Genomic DNA, 26,176 nt, shown 5'->3' with positions numbered 1-26,176 from the left:
TTAAGATAAACCATTTTTTGTTAGGTCACCTTAAAAATAACACATAGTTTTTTAGACAATTATTTTCCTTTCGTTCAAATTAATTCAATTAAGTAGGTGTAACTTTGGTGCTGCTGTTAGATCGGCACCGCAAGGGATTCTGGGATATCATTCCCTTTGCCTGTCTGGACGGATTTGGGTTTTTTCATTTTCATTTTTCATTCATTTATTTATTCATGAAAATTGATGTTCAAATATTTACATGTTTCTCTTACATATTGAACATTTTCATGATTAGAAGGGAGCAGAATTGAAGAACACAATTCTTATAATTATCTGCTCCCTTTTAAACATCATATTTACATTTCTCTCACCATCACCTGTGCTCAGATTTCACAATGTACAGTTTAAACACTACACAGTAAATACATTCCATTCATTTAATTCATACATTCCAAACATTCCATTCAACAGTCAAGTTTGTACAAACTAATTTGTTTAGCTTTATACATCCGTTTAACTTGAATAATATTTTGACCACGTTTTAACTGATTCTCCTGGGAATTCCACATTTTTACCTCTGCTATAGACAAACACTTTTGCTTTAATGTTGTTCCAGCAATCTGTTGTTTGAAATCAAATTTTCTCCTATGATTTTCATCTCCTGTGGTAAAAATAAAAAGCTTTTATGAGTCTTCTGGTAAATCTCTGTTTCTGGCTTTAAATATAACTAATAAGGTCTGCAATTCAATTATGTTTTTAAGTTGTTATAAACCTGACTTAATGAAAAGTTCATTTGTGTGATCTCTAAAATTAGCTTTATGAACAATAGTAGCTCTCTTCTGTAATAGAATTAAGGACATTATATTAGTTTCATATGTATTTCCCCACACTTCAATACAATATGTAAAATAAGCTAAAACCAAAGAGCAATATAACATGTGTATAATATGACATGGTAAAATATATTTAGATTTGTTCAGAACAAAAAGGCTCTTGGCTACTTTATTTTTTACATCAAATGTATGAGATTTCCATGTTAATTTGTCGTCCAACATAATCCCTAAAAATTTAAATTCAGACAGCTGTTCTATGTTTATGTCATCAATGGACAAAGTCACTTCTGTTCTGTTTTTATTACCAAACACCATAAACTTTGTTTTTGTTAGATTCAAAGATAGTTTATTGTAGTCAAACCACATTTTGAGTTTTATCATTTCCATTTCAATACTTTTAGCTCAGGTTTTCAGATTATCCCCAGAACAGAAAAATTAGTATCATCAGCAAATAAAACAAACTGTAACAACTTAGAAATATCACAAATATCATTTATATGTCAAATAAAAAGTTTAGGTCCTACAATTGAGCCTTGTGGAACTCCACAATAATATTCATGAGATCAGACTTATTTCCTCCAAACTGTACATATTGTTGTCTGTTTTTTAAATAACTGGTGATCAGTTCAGGGCGATTCCTCTAACCCCAGATGAATATAGTTTAGAAATCCGGATAGAAGGATCTATGGTGTCAAAAGCCTTCTTTAAATCCATGAAAACTCCTGTTGTGTATTTCTTTTTGTCGATTGCTGTTGAAATTTCTTCAACTATTTTCATTCTAGCCAAACCTGCAGACCTTTTAGAACCAAACCCAAACTGATTCTCACTTAACAATTTATTTTTTTCAATAAAGCGTCTAGTTTGTTAACAAACAACTTTTCTAAAACTTTAGAAAATTGAGGAAGTAATGATACTGGTCTGTAATTATTAAAAGTATGTCTGTCTCCATTTTTAAAAAAAGGAATAACTTCTCAGGAAAAATTCCCAATTTCAGTGAAAGGTTACAGATATGATGTAGTGGATTAACAACACAATCTATGGTCATTTTGATTATTTTCATGTCAATCCCGTCACTGTCCTTTGAGGACTTGTATTTTAGTTTGCTAAAGTCAAAATGTCATTTTCAGTCTCATCAGATAAAAACATAGATTGGGAAATTCAGTTTTTATTTTCAATAATATCTTTTGATTGTATATTGCATGTAATATTTTCTGCTAAATTGGGTCCTATATTTACAAAAAATGAATTGAATTCATTTGTCATGTCTTCTTGCTTTTTAATGACCACATTGTCTTTAAGGAAGAAGTGAGGTTGTTCTTATTTCCTATTACTTTATTCAGAATATTCCACGTAGCCTTTATGTTATGTTTATTTTCATACAGAATCCTGTGATAATATTTCTTCTCAGCTTGTCTCAATACATTTGTTAACTTGTTTCTGTAAACCTTATAACGTTTTTCAGCTGCTGCTGTTCTTAAGTTTCAAAAGTCCTTATAGAGTTTGTTTTTCTTTGTTATCCCGGGTTTTCTGTTGTTTTTAGATTTAGGTCTACTTAGAACTTCTGGACAGTGTCTATTGTAAAGATCTAAATGACGTTTCAGAAAAGCCTCATATGCACCGTTTACATCATCTGTATACGTTCCAGTCCTGATTCATGAGATCGTTTCTGAAAGCGTTCACAGTTTCATCATTCCTTATTCTTTTATATATTTGGGGGATTTCTGCTGACTTTTTTGGCAATTTAAAGTCAAATATAGCAAATACAGGCAAGTGATCGCTTATGTCATTAATTACTAAGCCACAATTTCTTTCCAAAATATTGGTAAAAATGTTGTCTATTAAAGTTGCACTATTGTTGTTATTCTGCTAGGCTTTGTAATCAAAATCATACAGTCCTTTATTATATAATGAATCAGATGTTTGTAAATGTGAATCAAGTTTTATGAGATCTATACTGAAGTCTCCACAAATTATTAATTGTTTATGTTGGTTTAGATTACTTAACATATCTTCTAAATTTTCCTTAAAAGTTTCAATTTTTGATCCTGGTTTCCTATCTACACATCCAACAGTCATATTTGTGTTTTTTTGTAACTCTATTTCCACAGCAACACTTTCCATTAAATCATCCATAGCAGAAGTCATGTATTTTATTTTACTGGTTTCCATTTTAAACCATTGTCAATGTAAGGGGCAACCCCCCCCAATCCTATTTGTTCTGCTATTGAAATACAAATCATAACCTTCAACTTTCAAATTATTTTCCTTCCCTTTAATTATCCATGTCTCTGACGGAGCAATTACTTTAAATTTTCCTTTAAATGTGTCCAAAAAAAGATTTAATTTTATCAAAATTTCTTGGTAGACTTCTACAATTAAAATGAATAACAGAAAATTTTCCCTCAGTTTTAACTTCACTGAGTTGTTCCTCGCAGTAATATCTGCAGGTATCCTTGAACTTATTAAACACATGAGTGTCTGGATCCACATCATTATCAAAATCATAAAGTCCATGCTCTGTATAATCAAACTTAGAAGTGTTTTCACTCACCACTGAGTCAGTCATTTGTGCTGAAAATGAAGTCCTGCTCTCTACAGAATAGTCCACAGTCTGATTCTGTCAGTAGACTCTAAACAAAATAGAACTTTAGAGTTTGTCATTTGTTCTGATCCAGGTCTTTCACTTGTCTCACTGCCACCACTTTAGCTTCTGGTGATCCATTTAGTTTTATGAACACGTTTCCATTCCTGGTCCAGTATTTTCTTGTATTTTATGTTGCATTTTCAGGATACGACATGTCCAAGCAATTTCTGAGTTTTTCTTGGTCAGGTGCTCATTTAAATTAACTCCAGTGCCTTTCAGTTTCTTTGCCTCCTTTAGGATTTCCACCTTGTGCGTTCTGTTCACAAATCTTATAATGATCGCAGGATTCTTCTTTTTTTCTCCTTACTTGGCAGAGTGTGGCATGCTGAGATGTGTCGACTGTCCAGATGAATGTCTTTACTTCTCATATAGTGGATCACTTGTTGCTCCAGGGTGTGCTGCTCCTCAGATGGAGCATCTTCACCACCTTAAACACACCAGCAGCCCGGGCATAACTTTGATGTCTGGTCTCTAGCCCTGTGAGCTGAAGGTCATCTGCTCTGGAATTCTGCTCCAAGTCATCCACCTTTTGCTCCAGGAGTTCAATCCTTACATCCTTTAGTTTGATGACAGCCTTTAACTCCTGGATCTGTTTTTCCATGAGACCTGTCAGTGATTTCTGATTTTTTAACACTTCACTGATGTCCCTTGACAAGAAGTTCAGAGATTCCTTCATTTCTGCAATTTCAGCAGCTAACTTGGTATTACTGGACATCTTGCTCCGAGTCCCAATAGAGGATGACATGCGCTGCACGGTAGTTCTCTTCTTTCTGGATACAATAACTACTAATTGTCGAAATTATCAAGTAGAATAAAGTGGATACATAAAGCAGAAATACCAATGTCTTGACTTTTGATGGATGTCATCATATTTTAGCGATTTTTGATGGATTGAATCAGGCCTTTAGGCTGAGAAAAGCATTGGCAGCCATCTTTCCCAGTAAACTAGTCAGGACAGAGTGTGGTTTAAGTGTGACTTTTTGACCAAATGTGTTTAGTTGTATAGCCGTTTTACTGTGTTTCACCGTGTTTTGCTGAGCTACTTTGTCCTACTGTGCTTAAGTCTCTGCACCATGAGTGAGAGTAAAGGAGAGGATGATGAGTTTATATAGCACCTCTACCACCCAAACCTGTTATGACAGTGATGGAATATTCTGTAATGAAATTTTGCACTCCGTGCATTTTTTTTCCGTTCTTTTTATTGTTATAAAAATGAGCATATCTGCCGGCTCAGACTTAGACATATGAAAGTTCAAGAAATATAAGTAATTAAGATGGAAAAAAGATTAATGGAGTAATGTGACATTTAGTTAGATAAATACGTAAATTTGAGTTGTATAAACAATTATTGAGTTTGAATAAATTTAACTAAATTATCTTTCAGCCGTGTTACTTTTTTGATGGACTTATAATTTCTATCCGCTGTCATTAAAATCTCAGACTCCGTTTCACTTCTGTCTCAAGTGTCGCGCTTTCTTTTTTTTTCACCACGCGTTTCCATGGTGACTCCAGATATCGGCGATCTATTGAGAATGTCTTTATGTACCGTGCGTTAACCCAGGGTTACCAAGTCGAGCGTAATTACGCCAACTCATATCCGGGGCCTGTTTCAGAAAGGAGGTTAAGTGTAAACTCTGAGTGCATTAACCCTGAAATCAGGGAAACCCTGGGTTTTCCGTTTCAGAATGGGAGGTTTGTTAAACCAGAGAAAGCAGAGTAAGTTAAACCCGTTTCTGAAAGAGAGGTAACTTATACTCGGAGTCAGTATCCATGGTTACTTATGCTGTGAACCTAACCTGGTCAGGAGCAGGTTTTATTCTCCAAACTCAAAGTTTCTGCCGGTCCCCTCCCCTTTTTAAAGACGAAGTGGTATTTGTCGCTTTAACCTTCATTGCCCACATTTCCGTCACACAGAGACGGTCTAAGTGACAAGAATGGCTTGTCCTTTTCTGGAGGACCCAATAGACGAGGAGGCTGCATTAATTCATAGAGAATTATATTTACCTCGTACGAGGATTTTGAGACCTAGACTCGATTTTGTGTCATTGCTCCATACGTTTTTGTTTGAGCGTTACCGTTTTTCGTTGCAGTCAATTACATATATACAATGAAAACAACATTAGATCTGTATTGCTATGTAGATGTTTCATATGTCAAATATTGTCAACAAAGCTTACATCCATGACATACTCAAATTTGACCTGATTAAATTGTGTTTTTATACTTCATTTTTAGCTGCTGCCATGTTCTTTTAATTCCTGCAGGATTGAATCTACATGGAAATGAAATCAGGGACATTGAATTAGATTAATGTAACAATTACTTTTTGGAAACACAATTTTCTAGCACTGCTTACTTTCTTAATCCCATATAAACCTATACCACTTCATCAATACAAGGGTAGTGTTGCAGCGTGTGTGTGCTGAGCGGGGTGCGAGTGCAGGTGCAGATGGGGGGGGGTGTGAGCACGGAGCAGAGGTGTGTGCGTGGTAATTATTGTGTGTTCGGAGGACGGAGCACTTAGTTCAATAAAGAGAAGGTGTCATTCCCAGAATAACTGTTTTGGAGTCATTCTTAATCCGCTCTGGAGGTTGAGGGTTTCCAACAGGAAGTGAACCCCGAAGGAGAATTCCCTTCGGCCCTGAAGGAAATCTCCCCTGAGCTTCTGACCACTGTCGGTCGGAAAGACGAGAGAAAAGAAAGGACAAGTCTTGAAAGGTTCAACAGTAGACAAAAGTTCACTTTTAAAAACACAATTGCATGTATTAATATTAAACTGACCAACGTTTGCAAGAGGGGAAGGTTAACAAGAAAGTCCTCTAAACATTACCGACGTTAAAGGCATTTTCCCCCAGATTGGTTCTGTACACTATGCAGCATTTCTTGCAATTACACCAGGAAGAACACTTCAAAAGTACTCCTAAATATAGCCATTTTTTATTTCACACCTTACGCTACTTAAAAAGTTATTACAGCCAATATTTTATACCAATGATTTAAATGCAAACTTACGCATTAACTTGAGCAGCTATGTTTTCTACGCTAACTGTCTCTGTTTTGCAGATGCAGCGGTGTTGCTTTTCTTCTGGAATATGTGCTCATATTCACTGTAACTCTGCAGCAGCACGTCAAGTTCAGCTGGCGAAAAATATGCAGACCTCTTTTTTTCACGGTTGCCATGGTGACTCGTGATATCTGCGCTCCATTGATAATGGCTTCTTATAGTCGCGGTGCTCACGCTCACCTCCGAATCAGTCCACTCAGAGTTGATTGACTTAACTCCGATCAGCTTCTCTGAAACAGAAAACTCAGAGTTGTTAATCTCTCGATTGACCAACTCAGAGTTCAAGTTCAACCTCAGAGTTGGTTGAACCTCCTTTCTGAAACAGGCCCCTGGTCTTTAGGAACCGACATACCCAGAGTAAGCGAGTTCAGGCGGTTTTCAGCCAGAGTTCAGGCTTAGAGTCAGGCTAGTTTAAACATTTAAACATGGAATACCCCCCTGGATAGGTGCGCGCTCACGGCTCACTCAAGTAGACCCCTCCACAGATCACAGATTCACTGATTTACCATGGCAACTAGAGCCGCGTACTTTTCCCCGTCGGAAGCACAAATCCTCATGGAGGCATACGGGGAGGTAAAAGATATAATTAAGAAGAAAGGCAACACCACCACAGAGATAAAGCACACTCAAAACAGAAGTAAATTAAATTACCAGCCAATTAAGTTTATGAAAATGTAAGTTGTCATTTCAACCAGAATATTTTATGTTTGTAAATCTTACGTGAATGAATCATGTCGATCGTACATAAAAATAATCCATTTAAAAGTTACTAATTTCAATCATGTTGATCCAATATGATACCGTTAAATTGGATACATTAGTAATCGCAAGGAATTGTGGGATTCCATTTTCTTTGTCTATCTGGGCAGATTGGGGTCTAAGCGTCTAAGGGTTTTATTGTCTAGCTGTTTTACTCTGTTTTAACTAGTGATTTAAACTGTTATGGTCCTTTTTTCTGCACCATGAGTTAGAGTGTGGGAGAGGATGATCACCAACCGCCTTGTGCGGTAAACTGTTAGTTACTGTGCTCAAGGAAGAAATCGCGGTATTGGAACTCCTGTCTTGTGAAGTGGGACTGTGCTGGTAATTTGTGTCCTCGATGTGAAAATCATTCGTTGTAACTTTTGAAAACATTATTAATGTCCGATGTATAAATAAAATTAAAGAAAAAAATTAAGTTATATCAACATAAATTGTGTTAGGTAGTCATACATATTTAAGTTGAATAAACTTAAATTAATGAGGTGTGACCAATTGAAGTGATTCAGTTTAGTTGGATCAACTTTTATCCTTTGAGAGTGAGCAACAATATTAATTTAAAGTTGGGTCCAACTGTAGTATTTAGATTGAATCAACTTAAATTTATTAGTTTGAACCTAAGTACATTGAGTAGGACCAATATGATTCATTTTTGTTCAAGTAACTATCTAATCATGTGGAAATCATTTCCATCATTTTTTTATGTTCAATCAAAGTGAACGTTTTTTGAGTGTAGTTTACCTGCTTAGTTTTGTCCTTATTCAATAAAGGAACATAATGTTACACATTGTGTTTTAAATGGAATGTGTATTTGTTTATATGACAGAGTACTAGGGCCCCACTGAGGAAAAAAGGATAAAGTCCTAAATTTATGAGGCTGGTTCTTTCTGCAGAAAAGCAACATATTCTTTTTACAGTTCTGATAGTTATGACAATGTGATACTTCATATTCTGGCACATCAGCATGTCTTCGTTTATGAAACCATACTGAAGGACAATTTCATGAAATGCCCCACATCTGTCATTTTAACAACTGTCCTCCTTTAAAACAACTGGTTACAATATTATGACTTGTCTTTTTTCCCTCTGTGTCCCTAATATTCTATCATGTTACATATAGCCTTAAAGTCTATGGGAAACTGTAAATTATCTAATGATAGCAACATCATCTAAAACTCATTATTTATCCAAAATGATTGAAATTAATGATCACAAACGTTTAAATAATGACAGTGGGTCTAGTTATATGTGATAACAATGTATAGTGAGCAATGAAATAACTATTGGTTTCCATTTGTGGCGAATGCTGACTGACATTAGGGATGAGATAAAATAGATCCTGGAATTTAGCCTGGTCTGGAGCAGGCTAGCTCCACAGAATAAATCTCCATGGTAACTTATCCCATAACATATCCTCCTGCCCCCTATCCAGCTATAGTGCAACCGGATTGGGGATCAATGGAGCCAGGATCACCAAGATATCCTGGCTTAATCCCTTATCCTACTTTTGTGCAACAGGCCCCAGGTTCTTTTCAACAAACCTATAATCACACCATGTAAATTCTCCTCCCCTCCCAAAAGCTTCTTTAAACTAAGGTGTTCACCCTCTATCGACTGTACTCTACTTTCCAGTTGTCGTCTTTCCTCTCTACACAGGTCATAGTGACATAAAACGTGCTCCACTGACTCTTCCCCTTTCCCACACTCACACAAACTGTTGGGTGTTTCCGTATGAGATGCAATGTTTTATTTAAACCATTGTGTCCCATCCTCAACCGTGATATTATGCTATGATCTCTGGTGTTTACTTGGCTATTCATACCTCTCCCTACTTTGTCCTGAATACTAAATAAATGTCGACCTTTCCTCTCCCTTTCCCAATGTGTCTGCCATTCGTCCATAATATGCCTCCTAATAATCGCCCTAAATTCTGTTCTAGCTAATGGAATTTCTATCTCTATTCCCCGTTTCAATGCCCTTTTAGCCAGAAAATCAGCCATTTCATTTCCCTCCACCCCCCTATGTGCTGGTACCCACATGAATCTAATGTTTATTTTCAATTTTTTTAACCTGAACAAACTCTCATAAATTTCATATAATATATCTGATCTGCTCTCAGAATAGTAAGACTTCAGAGACATCAAAGCTGACAATGAGTCTGAACAAATTATACCATCTCCAACTCTATTTTCTTCTAACCAGCTTAAACTATATGATGTTGCCAACATTTCAACTGAAAAAACTGAAAGATCCTTTGACGTCTTAATTCCGACATATTTCCCCAATGCAGGGATCCAGAAAGAAAACCCAGTTCTCATAGTTTCTGGGTCTTTAGATCCATCTGTAAATATGGGGATAAATGAAGCATGGAGCGTGTCTAACCTGTTTGCTGTTATCTCATCCCAGTTGTCCTCCCCTTTGCTACCCTCCATCGTCCTGTGGAGATACAAATCCACTTGAATGGTTGGAAAAACCCAGAAAGGAGTGGTCGGGTACAAAAACGACTTAACTAGGGTTTTACCAGGAATGTTTGCTTCTCTCGCTAAACTAGCTAATTTCCAAGCAATACTTTCTTTTGACCCACTACCACTTTCCCAACTAGGACCAGTAGCTCTCCTAACCATGTGTTCTACATCTACACAACCCTGCTTTTCACCCAATAATTAAGCATCAGTTGTTTAATTCTGAGATTCAATGGTAAATCCCCCATTTCATCTTGTAATGACACAGCAGGAGTTGACCTCATAGCCCCAGTGCATATTCTCAATGCCTGATTTTGGATGACCTCAATCTTATGTAACAGCGTTTTGCACGCTGTATTGTAAACAATGATTCCATAATCTAATCATTGTAACATATATTTGTTTAAAAGCCTGTGCACTAGCTCCCCACCCAGAACCTTTCAAGCATCTCATTATATTTATGACTTTCTTACATCTCCCTACTATACTATCAATATTCTCTGTCCATTTCAGCTTTGTATCAAATATAACTCCCTGATATCTAAAACTATGCACTTGCTCCATTGCTTCACCATATAACCTTAAGTTCAAAACAGTTCCACGTTTCCTAGTATAAAAACCATGCATTTTGTTTTAGTCACAGAAAATTTTAACCCCCAGTCATAAGACCAGTTTTCCACCTCCGTAATCGCGTCTTGTATCTTTCTCTCCACATAACGAATATTCCGTCCCCTCTTCCACAAGCCTCCATCATCTGCAAATAATGCTTTCACAGCTGAATTACGGATAAATCGCGGTACCATCATTCTTATCAAAATGTCTTTAATAGAATCAAAGAAACACAAAGAAAAAAGTATTTTATGATCTTTCATATTCCTATCTACCTAACTACAAAGAGTTGAAATCCAGGAGATGGAAAATGCGGTTAAATCAGTTAATGAGGGCAATTTCCCACGGCACACTTGTGTGTCGCGGCAGACACACTGGTTGAAAAACACTCATCTAGACCCACTAGACAGAGCTCTGAACCTTTTTTCTTCAATGATTTGTGATCTTCACTGGTGTCCATGGATTACATGAAATCTTTCCACCTTTATCCACCTTTTGTCATGGTAGGGGGAACATGTCACTGTAAGGGGGGGGGGGGTCATCTAAGACAGCACAAGGGGTAAAGTCGTGATTCTATGACTGTCAGTCCTTTTCTTAACCACAGATACATTTTAGAAAGATTTAAGATGTAATGACTCATTCTAACCAGCAGAGGGCGGTAAAGCTCAGGGGACGTTTCCTCACGGAGATGTTTTCTTTTGCTCCTTCTCTTATTTTTCAGATTCTCCAGAATCAGAATTCCTGTTTGGGGAAGGTCCAGCCCCGCAGGAGACTCCTGCATGTTTCAGCGGTTCTGAAGACCCTAAAAAGCTTTGAACCTTTTAAACTCTGTCAGCAAACCTTCATCTTCAAACCTCATCCAGACGTGGAGACTGAGATCGGATTTGGGTTCTGTCCCTGATTTTCAAAACTCGTGACGTCATCAACAGAATAAGTCAAAGTTCATAAACATTTTCGAATAATTTAAATAAAATTACCAGACAAAAAATTTGATGTTAGGGTTTGTTTACTTATCATAATAAACAAATAAACCAATCACAGCGCAGTGTTGGTTCTAGAGCTGGATTTCAGCCCCGCCCTCCTTTGTTGAATTGACCAATTGGAAGCCGCTAAACACAGCGGCGGTCGGGTTACTATAAAAGCTGAAAGACGCGTTTATTAAGGTAACAGATGAAATGGTTGAATCTGTAGAGCATAAATGCAGCCTTTGAAGTGCCTGTTGGGGCTGAGCGGTGGTTTTAGACGGACAGGAAGTGAAAAAACGAGCTAAAATAACGGCCCCTCCGTTAAGAGAACGGAGAACAGCGACAGCTGACAACTTCCTGTTTACTTTCAAAATAAGACAGGAGTAGTGTAAATGTTTACCTGAAGCTCCCTCAAGCTGCTGCTGCGGGGTTCTGAAAACAGGAGCACATATAACAGTCTGGGTTGTTCTGCGTTTATGCATTAGTATACTGTGTAGAACGCCATGGAACAAGGTCACGTGACTTTTACTTTCAAACGGAACGGATGTACGCGCTGGTAATGTCGGGATTTTGAGTATTGACACACACTAGGGGGGAGAGAGAGTTACGAGCCTTATTAGACATAAACTGCGCCCCCCCTCCAGGCTGCGGCGGGGGAGCTCACCCCCCATGAATGGATCTCGCGTCTCACCGATCCATTCCTCTCAGAAAACCGGTTCGAGCGGGGGGGCGAGGAGCATGTGACACACGGTAGGCTCGGATTTGGACGAAAATCCCGGATCAGGAGTCAGATGACTGTCTGTTTCAGAATAATCCGGTTCTGACGAGTTCGACGAGATGATCACTAAACCTGCAGAGATCATGGTCTGGTCTCGGACTCTGTGGTTCTGCAGAAGTCCTGGTCTGGTTCTGGTCTCTGTGGTTCTGCAGAAGTCCTGGTTTGGTTTGGATCTCTGCAGAAGTCCTGGTTGTTCTGGTCTCTGTGGTTCTGCAGAAGTTCCGATCTGGTTTCTGTGGTTCTGCAAAAGTCCTGGTCTGGTTCTGGTTTCTGCAGAGATCATGGTCTGGTCCCGGACTCTGTGGTTCTACAGAAGTCCTGGTCGGGTTCTGGTCTCTGTGGTTCTGCAGAAGTTCCGATCTGGTTTCTGTGGTTCTGCAAAAGTCCTGGTCTGGTTCTGGTTTCTGCAGAGATCATGGTCTGGTCCCGGACTCTGTGGTTCTACAGAAGTCCTGGTCGGGTTCTGGTCTGTGGGGTTCTGCAGAAGTCCTGGTCTGGTTTGGATCTCTGCAGAAGTCCTGGTCTGGTTCTGGTCTGTGTGGTTTCACAGAAGTTCTGGTCCAAAGGTTTTTTTCTGTTTCTCCTTCCAGGGTTCAGCATGTCTCACTGACAGGAGGAGAAGGCGCCTCTTCCTCACTCCTCCTCCTCCTCCTCGCTCCTCTGGATCCATGACTGGACCCACCCCCCCGAGCCGGACCGGGACCTCCCCGGCCAAGTTGAGCAGACACGGTCGGTCCAGGAGCTCCGGCTCCCTGTACCTCCTCCGCTGCAGCAGACAGGAGGCGTCCTCCTCCTCCCCCCCCTACCAGAGCCCCCAGTCTCCAGGGGAGGAGGAGGACGGGAAGGACGGGGGGGTCCAGTTCTACGTCAACCGCAGCGGCTTCCCCATCGACAGTTCCACCTGGGACCGGATGTGGACCCACGTGGCGGCGCTGCACCCCGAAGGTCAGGAGATGGTGACCCGGATCCGGAACGCCTCGTACCTCCCCAAAGTAAGAGACCCTGCACGACCCCCCCGGGCCTCCCCCATATTAGAAACAGAAGGGGGGGGGGGGGGTCTGCTGTAGTTCTGCAGAGGAGCTGCAGGTCTCTGAAGGACCCCTGAGGGGATGAAGGTCAGAGAACGCAGGAACCAGATCCTCTGCCTCTTTTCTTTTGGGAGGGGGGGGGTCAGCTGTTGCATGTAACCTGATAATATATCTGAGGGGAGGTGGGGGGTGACCCTTATATAAGCAGCTGCTGCAAAGATGGAAAAAGAGTTTCTGTGAGGGAGGAGGCGTTTGTGGGCGGGGTTTCACATGGCAGCAGCTGACATGTGAAACCCCGCCCACATAATCCCACCTCTGTAATCCGGGATCTGGATAATCCGCGGGAACACGTGAAGAACGGCGCCAAAGTCCCTCTGGACCTCAGCACAAAGATCGGCTGTGAAGAGGGAAGCCAGGTCTCCTCCTCCTCGCCTGTCAATCATTTCAGATGTCACGGATCATCCGTGTGATGGTCATGTGATCTCTGAGACCCCTCCCCCAAACATGGTAACAGAAACCCACTTTCTGGTTTGTGTCAGTGACCCGCTGTGATCTTCAGGTATTCGGATTCCTGTCTCCGTCTTCTGGAGTTCTGCTGCATCTCCCAGAAGAACTCGGAGAACGTCAGGAACCGTGGGATGATGTGTGTGGTTCTCTTTCAGCATCCGGTTCCTGCCGTCCCGACGTTCCGAGCGTCCATGTCGGTGTCTGACTGGCTGCTGACGGTCCAGAAGTACATGAAGGCTCTGCAGTATCTTTCAGTCCAAACCCGTCTTAGCCTCACTGATGGAACCAGAGGAACCTGCTAGAACCTTCCTGTTGTCACGTTTGCTCCACATGAGGCAGATGTGACGGTCCTCCGGTTCCACGTTTTGAAGGTTCTTGAAGAAAGTTGTTGTTCCTGACATCTGCTCCAGATACAACCACACCGGGACGCAGTTCTTTGAGATCAAGAAGAGCCGGCCGCTGTGTGGGTGAGTCCGCCTCACGCGTCACCAACAAACGTTTGACCCCAACTCCTGACCGGGTCTAGAACCGTTTGGTTCTGTAGAACCTTAACACCCTCCAAACTCCTCCCAGGCTGATGGAGACGGCGAGGGAGATGATCCGAGAGTCTCTGCCAATCAAATGTCTGGAGGCTGTGATCCTGGGGATGTATCCTTATCTGACACACACACACACAAACACAAATACACACCGAGTCTGTTGGAGTTTCAATAATCTAACACAGGAATCAGGATGTGTGTTGTAGTGGAGGAGTTTCTCCTTTAGAGGATCTGATCAGCTGTTCTTTATTTCATGTACTGAGCTGGAAACTGGATTCAACTTTTAAGATTTCACCAGCGAATTCAACCCTGAAATGGGGACAGGATAATGGAGAACCTACAGAGAACCTGCATAAAACCTCTAGAGAGCCTGCAGACAACCTGTAGACAACTGGCAGAGAACCTGTAGAGAACCTGTAGAGAACCTGTAGAGAACCTGCAGAGAACCTGTAGAGAACCTGTAAAGAACCTGTAGAGAACCTATAGAGAACCTATAGAGAACCTGTACAGTACCTGCAGACAACCTGTAGACAACTGGCAGAGAACCTGTAGAGAACCTATAGAGAAACTGCAGAGAACCTGTAGAGAACCTGCAGACAACCTGTAGACAACTGGCAGAGAACCTGTAGAGAACCTGTAGAGAACCTGTAGAGAACCTGTAGAGAACCTGTAAAGAACCTGTAGAGAACCTATAGAGAACCTGTACAGTACCTGCAGACAACTGGCAGAGAACCTGTAGAGAACCTACAGAGAACCTGCATAAAACCTCTAGAGAGCCTGCAGACAACCTGTAGACAACTGGCAGAGAACCTGTAGAGAACCTGCAGAGAACCTGTAGAGAACCTGTAGAGAACCTGTAAAGAACCTGCAGACAACCTGTAGACAACTGGCAGAGAACCTGTAGAGAACCTACAGAGAACCTGCATAAAACCTCTAGAGAGCCTGCAGACAACCTGTAGACAACTGGCAGAGAACCTGTAGAGAACCTGCAGAGAACCTGTAGAGAACCTGTAGAGAACCTGTAAAGAACCTGCAGAGAACCTGTAGAGAACCTGTAGAGAACCTGTAAAGAACCTGTAGAGAACCTATAGAGAACCTGTACAGTACCTGCAGACAACCTGTAGACAACTGGCAGAGAACCTGTAGAGAACCTATAGAGAAACTGCAGAGAACCTGTAGAGAACCTGCAGACAACCTGTAGACAACTGGCAGAGAACCTGTAGAGAACCTATAGAGAAACTGCAGAGAACCTGTAGAGAACCTCCTGTGGATCCACTGACGTTGAACCAGTGAACTCCTTCTGGTCGGGACATCAGAACCGTCTCTGTGGGGAAATGGGATCAGGTTTTGGATCCAGATGAGGTTCTCCTGGAGGTTCTCCAGGTTCTGCTGGACCGTCTGGTTCCTTCCTGCTGATCCTCAGTGTTGGTTGTGGTGGTGGTGGTGGTGGGGGGGGGGGGTGCAGAGTCTGTGCTCCGGTTGGACCACACCCAGAACCAGAACCTGTTCCTGGAGCGGTTTCGTGTGTCAGTCCGGTGTGCAGATGTCTCTCTGAATAATGAATGGACCCAGTCACTGAATAGTGATGGACAGCCGCCCCGGCCAATCACAGCCCCCGATTCCGTCTCCAGCAGATGGTTGGTGGAGGACAGAGATTGCCCAGATGGTTGTGTGTCTCTGAGTGTGTTTGTGTTGTTGCTTCAGCAGGAGATCATGTGGTTTTAAAAGTTCTGACCCGCGGTTCTGCCCAAAGCCCTATAAGGGGGGGGGGGGGGGGGCACACTAATTATTCACACCCTGCAAAGAGAACAGTGGGTCACATGACCAAAGTCATCCTCTCTCTACGCCGCTGTGTTTATTTGGGGCGTCTGACCCAGAACCAGAACCAGCAGGCTCCTTAACGGTTCTGAGCAGCTACCTGACCAATGGGATGACCTCTCTGGAGCGCTTCCCCATCAGCTTTAAGACCCACTTCTCGGGTCACTGCTTCCACCACGTGGTTCTGGGCGTGTACTGCAACGGCCGCTACGGGTCGCTGGGCATGAGCCGGCGCCAGGACCTGATGGACAAGCCGCTGACCCACCGGACCCTGGGAGACCTGGTGGCCGAGTTCGAGAGCTCCTATCAGAAATACCAGCACACTCTGGCTAAGGTAGGGGGCGGGGCGATGAAGAGGAGGGCGGTGGACGCCTGAACATGTGCCTCTCCCGTCAGGTGAAGATCGGCCTGTACGTGCCTCACGACCCCCACGTCTTCCAGCCAATCGAGTGGAAGTATTTGGTGCTAAACGCCTCCCGGCTCGGAGCCGAAGACATGAAGAAGGAGCTGGAGAAACACGGTCGGGACATGAAGATGAAGGTTCGCTCTGGTTTCACTGCTGCCTAACTTTCACTTGTGTTCTGTTCCCTCCATTCTGGACCAGAACCAGAATGAAAAACAAGGAGGTTTAATTAAAAACACGGTCAGAACCCGAAGTCAACAACGACAACAAAACAACAGCAGAAGCTTTTAATTTGAAAATCTCAAAGACGGTCAGGGAGTCAGGGGTCAAAAGAGCCCCAATGCATTGTGGTCCGTGTGAAGCTAACCTGTGACTTTTGAGGTTCTGGACGTTTGTCCGCACCGGGCCACAGCAGTTCCAGCTACAACAGATGGTTTGGACCACAGACGGCACAGATCGGCTTTAAGGGTCACACGATCCAAAAGCTTTAAAGAACCCAATCCTTGTTGTACTGCGGCTGGGAACCTCAGATATTTATGGACATGGGGGGGGTCCAGTTTGGACCTGGACGGGGGCATCCAGAGCTCGAGCCTCCTCTACTGACGGAACCAGTCAGCTGCCTCAGTCCGTCCTGGACCTCCTGCTTTGGGGTTCTGGGGTTCGGTCCGAACCTCCCAATCTGCCGGTTTGTAGCTTCAGTTTGAGGTTCTGATCATTTGGACTCTTCTACGAGGTCTTGAACTCCCGGATCCGTTTGGCCTCAGAGCAGATCTGGAGCTGGGCGTCGTGTTGCCAGCAGCAGGTCATGTGACCATGAGGCTCCTGAAGTTCATGTCTGCTTAGGCTGAAGCACGGCGGTGGTAGTGTGATGGTCGGGCCATGTTTGAACGTCTGACTTTTCCTCCGTCCCTGCAGATCCTCAAGTCCTCAAGTGCCCAGTCTCCCATCAAGGAGCGCAGCAGAGGGAAGTCCCTGTCGCCACGGCGACGGCAGGGCAGCGCCCAGCAGCTGTTGGTGCGGCGCAGAGACAAATCGTAAGTGACCATCAGTCCAGCTGAGGCCCCGCCCCCCATCACTCATGTCTCTGCAGAGTTTAGCATCTTGGGGGGGGGGGGGGGGGGGGGGGTCAGCAGCAGCTCAGAGCTTGTTCTGCCCCCCCCCCTCAGAGAGTCATGTGATGCTGCTGTCGGCTGTAGTCCACGGAAACCTCAGAAGCATGAAGGTGAAACTCTTCATCTCAGGTTTACAGATGGTGATGATGATGACGAGGAGGGACATTTTGATGATGAAGTTTTCAGTTAGATGATCACAGCTGGATTTTAGCTGACTGTGGATAAGCGTCTGTCACGACTGCATTGAAGAAGTAAACAGTAAAAAGACCAAACTCTGAGAAATCTAGCTAGCATGTAGCAAATGCTAACAGAAAAGGATGGGGGGGTTCTGAGCCTCTCGTTTCCTGTTCTTCCCTGTAGAAATGTTTTTGCCCCCCCAGTTCCAGCTACAACAAACCCCCCTTGATTAGAGACTGCTTTCCTTCAGGTCCTCAGTGGAGAGGAGACCAGCAGAGCTCAGCACCCTCAGCGATGGCTACCAGATCCGCATCTGAGCGTGTGCAGACGCCGGCGGGGGGGTCTGGACCTGGATCAGCTGATGTCTAAAGCGGAGGGGGTGCGGAAGGACTTGGACTTGGTCTGTTCCAGTCCACCGTGTCTGGTCTGCAGGTCTTAAAGCTGCCAGCTTGCTTTGATTTTTCAAAATCCAGGCCAAAAATAAAGTCTCAGCTCAGGAATTCCTGCTGAAAATCCAGAACTTCATTTGAGTCTGGGGGGGGCCGTCCGGTCCCTGAAGGACTGGAGCTGGAGGTCCGTGTGTCCAGTCAGGTCCAGTCAGGCCCAGCCAGGTCCAGCCAGGTCCAGTCAGGCCCAGTCAGGTCCAGTCAGGTCCAGTCAGGCCCGCGTGGAAATGAGTTTTATCTGCATGTTTTGGTTTTTCTCTGAAATATTCCTGAAGACAGACGTGTCCTCGTGTTCGTGCACGCCTCACGTGCACGGCTGTGTGAAAGCGGATGCACAAATGTCCCGTGTGGACGGCGCCAGGACCCCTGGAAACATGTGACCCCCCCTGAGTGTTTTCATCTGCAGATGTAGCCACATGTGATGTTTGAATAAAAATCAAGACTTTTTATTCTCCATCGTTTGAGTCGCTGCTGAAATCAGTGTTTTTAATGAGTTTTTCAAAATAAAAGTTGAAAATATTTTTCACTAAACGAAAACGATCGACAGAAAACTAAATCAGATTTATGGATCTGAAAGATCAATAAATACTTTTTCAATAGATTAGATGAATAGACAAACTTTTTTAATCGGCTCAGAGAAAGACGAGCTGCTCTGAGACATGCCGACATTTTCTGTGCAATTAAGATTAGAGAAACTGAAGACGAGGATGTGATGAAGATGTGATGATGTCATCAACCCCCCCACTGAAAGGCCGTATGAACCACTTTTGCATTGGAGCTTTTGGAAGATTCCAATTATTAAGACCTGATTCAAAAGTTTTATGCCGTTTTCTCTGAAACGTAAACGTTTGAGGTTTTTCAGAAGACGACTCTTCAAAATAAAAGCTTCTTTATTTACAAACGTCTGGAAGCGGGTCCTCTTCTGAAAGTGATGAAAACGTATAAAGAGCCCATATCTGTTCATGTCAGACTAAACAGAACCGGGTCGGAACCCGCTGTCCTGCTTTAGAACTCAGCTGCAGAGACCTTCACCATCAGAACCCGAGTTCACGATTCTTCAGTGAAGGAGGCGGAACCGGGCCAGGAGTGGAAGATGGTCAGAGGACAGGTACTGATTGGGCAGCCCGTTCACCTCCTCCAGCTCCTCCTGACCCACCAATGACAGCCTGCCCATCAGCTGGAGGCCACGCCCACTGGGCCGTGGAGGCGTGGCATCCGTGAAAACTGGAAAAAAAAAGGGATTTTTAGAGCCGGAGGTTCTGTCCCCAGACGAAACGTAGCACAGATCACGTGCACACGTGTGCACGTGTGCACGTACCAGGGCTGTAGAGGATGTAATCCACCGTTAAGGCGGTGCGCGAGTGGAAGGTGGTGATCTCCGGCCGGCCGTCAGGCTGCAGGTGTCGGTAGGACGACCGCAGCTTCAGGCCGTGTTCGATCCTGGACCCGCCCAAACGGTCCCGAGTCCCGGTTCTGACCCTTTTCAGACCCGACTCAGGGACGGATCCGCCGCCCGGATCCTCCACGGCGAGGTCACAGATCGCCTCTTCAACAGATGAGCCACGACCGTCTGCTTCACCTCCGTGAGGCGACACGCCGCAGGTCACATGACCCGGGTCAGACTCACCTGAGGACGCCGCTTCATACCGGCACCGATGGCTGATGCCCAGAGTGGGGGGCCAGAGGGGCAACGGAAGGAGACGCTGACCCCGGGGGGAGGGCTCCTGACCCGACACCTGCACACACACACATAGAAACAAACACACACAGAGAAACACACACACACATAGAAACAAACACATGCACACGCACACAGAGAAACACACACACGCACACACACACAAACGCACACAGAGAAACACACACACACATAGAAAGACACACACACACATGCACACGCACACAGAGAAACACACACACATGCACACACACACATAGAAACACACACATGCACACGCACACAGAGAAACACACACACATGCACACGCACACAGAGAAACACACACACATGCACACACACATGCACACAGAGAAACACGCACACACACACACACACACAGAAACACACACACACACAGAGAAACACACACACACACGCACACAGAGAAACACACACACACATAGGAACACACACACACACATGCACACGCACACAGAGAAACACACACACATGCACACGCACACAGAGAAACACACACACATGCACACATGCACACGCACACAGAGAAACACGCACACACACACACGCACACAGAGAAACACACACACAGAGAAACACACACACATGCACACAGAGAAACACGCACACACACACACAGAGAAACACACACACGCACACACACCCAGAGAAACGCACACACACCCACAGAGAAACACACACACAGAGAAATACACACACACACACAGAAATACACACACACACAGAGAAACACACACACACGCACAGAGAAACACACACACAGAGAAACACACACACATGCACACACACATGCACACAGAGAAACACGCACACACACACACACACACAGAAACACACACACACACAGAGAAACACACACACACACGCACACAGAGAAACACACACACACATAGGAACACACACACACACATGCACACGCACACAGAGAAACACACACACATGCACACGCACACAGAGAAACACACACACATGCACACATGCACACGCACACAGAGAAACACGCACACACACACACGCACACAGAGAAACACACACACAGAGAAACACACACACATGCACACAGAGAAACACGCACACACACACACAGAGAAACACACACACGCACACACACCCAGAGAAACGCACACACACCCACAGAGAAACACACACACAGAGAAATACACACACACACACAGAAATACACACACACACACAGAAACACACACACACACGCACACAGAGAAACACACACACACGCACAGAGAAACACACACGCACACACACACACAGAGAAACACACACACAAACACACACACACACGGACACAGAGAAACACGCACACACACACCCAGAGAAACACACACACGCACACACACACACAGAGAAACACACACACAGAGAAATACACACACACACACACAGAGAAACACACACACAGAGAAATACACACACACACACACAGAAATACACACACACACAGAGAAACACACACACACACGCACACAGAGAAACACACACACACACACACACACACAAAGAAACACACACACACACGCACACACACAGAGAAACACACGCACACACACACACACACACACACAAACACACACACAGAGGTTAACATCTCAGGAACTTTTTTCTGTGACCCCCCCACCCCCGGAGACCCCCCCTCACCATGCCAATCTGCATCCCCTGGTACTCCAGGCAGCCTCTGGTCAGAAACGTGTAGAGCGGACTCCAGGGGGCGGAGTTTAAGTCCCCGCACAGCAGGACTGGGCAGGCGGAGCCATCGGGGAGGCGGGACAGCCGCTGCACCTCAGCCAGCAGGATGGCGAGCTGAGTCAGCTTGATGTCGCCGCGCTTCGGGTTGTAGAGCAGGTGGGTGTTGGCCACGCAGATGGGGGGCGACCCGCTCCGCCCATCGGCGGGCTGGAGCAGCACCACCAGCCCCACGTTGTCCCGGTCCAGGAGGGGGTCACCGGCGCGGAAGAACTCCACCGGGTTGGAGGACAGGAGGTGGAAGCGGGACGCCTTGAAGGCGACGGCACAACCGTCCGGCTTCTGTCCCGTCCTCTTCTTGTACTCACACCGGTACCCTGAGGGGGGGCACACACCAGAGGGTCCCAGTGTGATGTCATCAGGCTGTGATGTCATCAGGCTGTGCTCACCCAGATACTCACCCAGGGCCTGCAGAGCAGCTTTGATCTGGTTGTCATAGTGATCCTCCTGAACCTCCTGAAGACACAGAACCTGGAGAGAGGATGCTGGTTAGAGCCCGCCCACAGGGAGGAGTCAGGAGTGGGGTTACGGCGTCCTCACATCCGGATGGAGGTGCTGGATCTCAGACAGCAGGTTGGGGAGCCGGTGGTCCCAGGACAGGACGGCGGGGGGGCAGTGGCGGTACAGGAAGGCGTTGTCCTCCAGCAGCTGCTGGGACAGGATGTTGTAGGACATGACAGTGAAGTGGAAGGCTGTGCTGCCCCCCAGTGGTGGAGGCTCGGAACTGCAGGACTCCCAGTATCGCTGGAGAACTGGAGATGAAGAGGAAGAGGATTTTGGCTGGGAAGGGATCACCCAGTCCGACCCCCCCATCATACCTCTGTGCCTCCACGGTCCTGCTGGTCCAACGCCACTCCTCTGCCCCCCCACCAGGCCCCCAGCGCTGGGGTAGGCCTTCGGTGGAGGAGTTCTGCTCCCCCTCAGGTCCAGACCAGCACACTGGTCTCTGCTGGACTCCTGGTTCCGTCCTCCTGCTGGTCCTCTGGGGGGGGGGCCGGAGCCTCGTCTCTGCTCCTCAGTCCGTATCCGTTTCCTTGGGGGGTCTCGGCCTGGGAACTCCATGCTGCCAGCAGATGTGTGGAAGGAGGAGCAGCTGCCCCCCAGGAGGAACGCAGCACTGATGCTCACAGGGGGGGCCGTCCTAAAGCCGAGGACGGGGCGGGGAGGAAGACCATGCCTTGAGATGGGAGGGGGAGGCCATGGGTGGGGGGGAGTGGGGAGGAAATAAGGGAGGTGGGAGGAGGCGGCGTTGCTCCTAGAACGAGTCCAGCAGAAGGAGGGCAAAGCTCTGAGGGGGGGGGTGCAGGAGCTCAGCTGGAGGAGGAACATGGGGGGGCTGCAGGAGAACAGAAGGATTCAGCTGATTCACCAGAACATGCGGGTCAGACGGGGCTGCACAGCAACACAACAACATGACACAAAAACACAAACAACACAACCGGGTGACTGATGTGGGGTCACAGGGGGCTGGTGGGCGGCTGTACATGTGGGGGGGCCCAGACCCCTCCAGAGGTAGCCGCTAGCTAGATTGGGGGTCCCCCCCCTTGAAACCCTGTTGGACTCCTGGTATGAGGGAGTGGGGGGGCTTTCCCATGACCCCCCCAGCTCAGCCACCAAGTGTTGGAGTTCTCCAGAGGGTCGAGTCACTTCACCTTCGGGGGGGGGGGGACACAAGTTTTGGACCTACGGGTCGAGCTGAAGCTCAGAGAACCTCATCGATCAGAGGGGGACTAGCTAGGCCCCCATGGGGGACTCTATAGTCCCATGGGGGCAACAGCAGCGGCGCCTGGAAGGAATGACCTCCCTGACCTGAACCCAGCACGGTTCTGCTATCGGACCGGTTTGTCCAAAGACAGAACCGCCTTCTGGAACAGAATGGATCAGTCCAAGTGGAACCAGGAGCTACCGGGACGTCCTGGTCAGAGGGTCGATGGTGGACTTTGAGGTGGTTTGAGGGACTCAGATTCTGCATCATCAGAACCCCAGAACCCAATGTTTTCATTGGACTGTGGTTCTGGTTCTGCATCAGAATCTCTAACTGTTTCAGTTTTTAAATATGGTTCGGTTCTGAATCAATAAGACTTTAGCTGCATTTTTAGGAGCGCTGAGACTCACAGCAGGGGGGGGGGGGGGGGGTATTCCAGAAAGCAGGTTCTGCTGGCTCCCACGGTAAGTTTGAGGCTAAGGAAGTTGATAACCTCAGCTTTCGGTTCCAGAAATGGAGGTATGTTTCAGGGTAGGTCAAGTTGCCATAGCAACTCATGCTCTGAACATAACCTGGTCTGGAGCAGGTTTAGTTGAAGGTTAGCTTGTTTTCAGAGAGGTGAAGCAGCATGGCGTGTCCATTTGAAGATGATTTAGTGGATGAAGAAGCTCAGATAATACTTATTCCACCATGAGAGGCTGATAAGACCACATATGGATGTTGGAAAGATAAACTTTATACTTTGATCTAACTTCATTATTTGCTTCAGTTAAGTCAGCTTAAAAATAACAGTTATCAGACAGTTATTTTACTTTCATTCTAATTAATTCAATTAAGTAGGTGTATCTTTGATGCTGTTGTTAGATCGGCACCGCAAGGAATTGTGGGATACCATTCCCTTTGCCTGTCTGGACGGATTTGGGTTCAAGTGTGAGTTTTTGACCAAATGTGTTTAGTTGTTTTACTGTGTTTTGCAAGGTTATTTTGTCCAGTTATGTTTAATTCTTTCTGCACCATGAGTGAGAGGAAGGGAGAGGATGATGAAGATATTTAGCACCACTGGTACGTAAATAGTCTGAGCAATGGTAAATGTTATGTTACATGATTAGAATTCATTTTGTTTCAATCATTTTATTGTTATAAAAATGAAAATATCTGCCGGCTCAAACTTAGACATATGAGAGTTCAAGAAGTACAATAAATTAGGATGGAAAAACATTTAATTGAATTGGAATAATATAACATTTAGTTAAATAAATATTTAAATTTGAGTTGTATAAACAGTATTGAGTTTTATAGACATAAGAAATTAGGTTTAATAAATTTAACTCAATTATTTGTTACCAATAGAAGTAATTCATTTAAGGTGGCAAAATTGGATGAGTTTTTTTCACAATGAAAATGGAAATAAGATCAGAAACTTGTGCGTTTACTTTGTTCTTTTTCTCCAAGCAGAAACTCTTTTGCTGATGTTGCAGCCGTGTGACTTTTTGATGGACGTATAATCTTCATAAGCCGTCAAGTATAGCCCCTCTTTTTTTCTTCACGCGTTTCCATGGTGACCCTTTAAATCTGTGATCCATTGAGAATGTCTTTATGTACCTGCTGTGCACGTGCATTAACCCAGGGTTACCAAGTGGAGCGTAATTACACTAACTCATATCCGGTCTGTTGGAGCAAGTTCAGGCGGATTTCAGCCAGAGTTCAGGCTTAAAGTCAGGATAGTTTAAACATGCTTCCTGGAATACCCCCGTTTACCTGGACAAACACCTACGAAGGGGCGGGGCCAACGCGTGACGTGGTTTCGCCTGTTTTTTTTTTTCATTCATGTTTTAATGTTTCATTTCCCGATCATTAAAGTAAATCGTATCCATGTTTCTACGGTCAGACTGAAGCAGGCTGGAGGCGGGAACACTTACACCTCGTTCCCTTCAGCGCGAGTGGCAGCAGCTCAGGTGAACTCACCTGTTGTGACGGACGGAGGGATCATTCTGGTGTTGCCGTTCACATAACCGCAGATAAAAACACGAAACGGGTTTGTTTTCAAGTTACATTAAAACCAAAACAGCACAGCCGCCTCTCCGGGCTCTGAAAGATGACGCAATGCTACGAACAACTCATGCGCCGATGATGCTGCCTTCACTGACCAGGAAAAGAGTTATATTTCTCCAATTGCATTCGTCGCGTTTGGTGAAGTAAACAATAAACCAATAAATAAGCCTCGCTAGAGACTGTCAGAAATAATAGATTCTGACAAACACTGTCGCGTTTACTGACAAAGCCAGAAGCTCGTAAACGACCCTTTCCTCCAAAAAAGCGGCTTTCGTTGAGCTGCTCGGAGGGATACAGTCACGATAAGGTCGTCGCTCGTACCTGAAAACGGCTGAAAAGGTGAGAATTTATGCCCAGAGACCCCGGATGGTCTTCGACCGGTCAGGTTCGGACGGACCATCCGTTCAGGAGAAGCGCGGCACACGCTGTTCTCAGGTTCAGTGAACACTTCATCACTGCACTGCGCTACAGCTCATGAACGCACCACTGGAGGTGCGTTCAGGAACGCACAGCAGCTAATCGATACGTTCGTTTCCACGTTTCATTTTCAGGTTTTGATGACCAGAAATTACCTTTTTCTTCTACTTTCGTTCATTCTTAAATGTTTTGAGCTCACAGACGGAGTTCAGTCTGCGACAGACGTGACTTCCGGTGTTTTAGAGCTTTCCTATGAGAAATGAGTTAAAAAAAACAGACTTTTGAAGAAGTCTTAGACACACCAAAAACTTGGTGCAAATTAAAACAATCTTCTCCCTGACTTAACAAACTATTGGATCCACGGATTCATCTTTTTCACCCTGGCAGGGGCAGAGGGCCGCTTAATTAATTTCACCTGG

General features: G+C 45.1%; 3 protein-coding genes across 21 annotated transcripts in view; 1 reads left to right on the top strand and 2 right to left on the bottom strand.

Moving 5' to 3' along the window:
* The window catches only part of rpl7l1 (ribosomal protein L7-like 1), a 21,443-nt gene extending 9,637 nt beyond the window's left edge, over window positions 1-11,806 (bottom strand). The window contains exons 1-2 of one of the 2 annotated variants that reach the window (XM_023953236.2): window positions 11,719-11,806; window positions 9,665-9,718 (exon numbers count right to left, since the gene is read on the bottom strand). Coding sequence is in view for 1 of the 2 variants with exons in the window: in XM_078942505.1 (XP_078798631.1) it covers window positions 9,665-9,714 (50 nt within the window). In the remaining variant the exon portion in view is untranslated. The remainder of the gene's footprint in view (window positions 1-9,664; window positions 9,719-11,718) is intronic. The other variant, XM_078942505.1, reaches the window with a different exon arrangement.
* vash2 (vasohibin 2) lies at window positions 11,379-18,582 on the top strand. Of its 15 annotated transcripts, none has more exons than XM_078942500.1 (10): window positions 11,737-11,874; window positions 12,687-12,878; window positions 12,933-13,088; window positions 13,787-13,875; window positions 14,042-14,098; window positions 14,205-14,279; window positions 16,085-16,322; window positions 16,385-16,528; window positions 17,307-17,425; window positions 17,931-18,582. In XM_078942500.1, exons 1-10 carry the CDS (start codon window positions 11,863-11,865, stop codon window positions 17,995-17,997), a joined length of 1,149 nt encoding a protein of 382 aa, XP_078798626.1. In that variant the 5' UTR covers window positions 11,737-11,862; the 3' UTR covers window positions 17,998-18,582. The 15 variants fall into 15 exon arrangements, with proteins under 15 accessions (XP_078798627.1, XP_023809000.1, XP_078798626.1 ...); XM_078942504.1 differs by having other exon boundaries at window positions 11,848-12,068; XM_078942499.1 differs by lacking the exon at window positions 17,307-17,425 and having other exon boundaries at window positions 16,082-16,322.
* On the bottom strand, window positions 18,570-26,176 carry angel2 (angel homolog 2 (Drosophila)). 4 transcript variants are annotated; one of them, XM_078942489.1, is made up of 8 exons: window positions 25,913-26,176; window positions 22,402-22,919; window positions 22,124-22,335; window positions 21,985-22,054; window positions 21,479-21,900; window positions 19,754-19,862; window positions 19,445-19,672; window positions 18,999-19,350 (listed from the first exon to the last, which is right to left on the bottom strand). In XM_078942489.1, the coding sequence occupies exons 1-8, from the start codon at window positions 25,933-25,935 to the stop codon at window positions 19,184-19,186; spliced, it is 1,749 nt and encodes a 582-aa protein (XP_078798615.1). In that variant the 5' UTR covers window positions 25,936-26,176; the 3' UTR covers window positions 18,999-19,183. The 4 variants fall into 4 exon arrangements, with proteins under 4 accessions (XP_023808996.1, XP_023808998.1, XP_023808997.1 ...); XM_023953228.2 differs by having other exon boundaries at window positions 18,570-19,350; window positions 19,445-19,862; XM_023953230.2 differs by lacking the exon at window positions 25,913-26,176 and adding an exon at window positions 25,662-25,827 and having other exon boundaries at window positions 18,570-19,350; window positions 19,445-19,862.

Source organism: Oryzias latipes, chromosome 24, assembly GCF_053564925.1.
Source record: "Oryzias latipes strain Hd-rR chromosome 24, Olatipes_Hd-rR_3.1".
Classification (NCBI taxonomy): domain Eukaryota; kingdom Metazoa; phylum Chordata; class Actinopteri; order Beloniformes; family Adrianichthyidae; genus Oryzias; species Oryzias latipes.
This window is presented reverse-complemented; position numbering and strand designations above follow the sequence as displayed.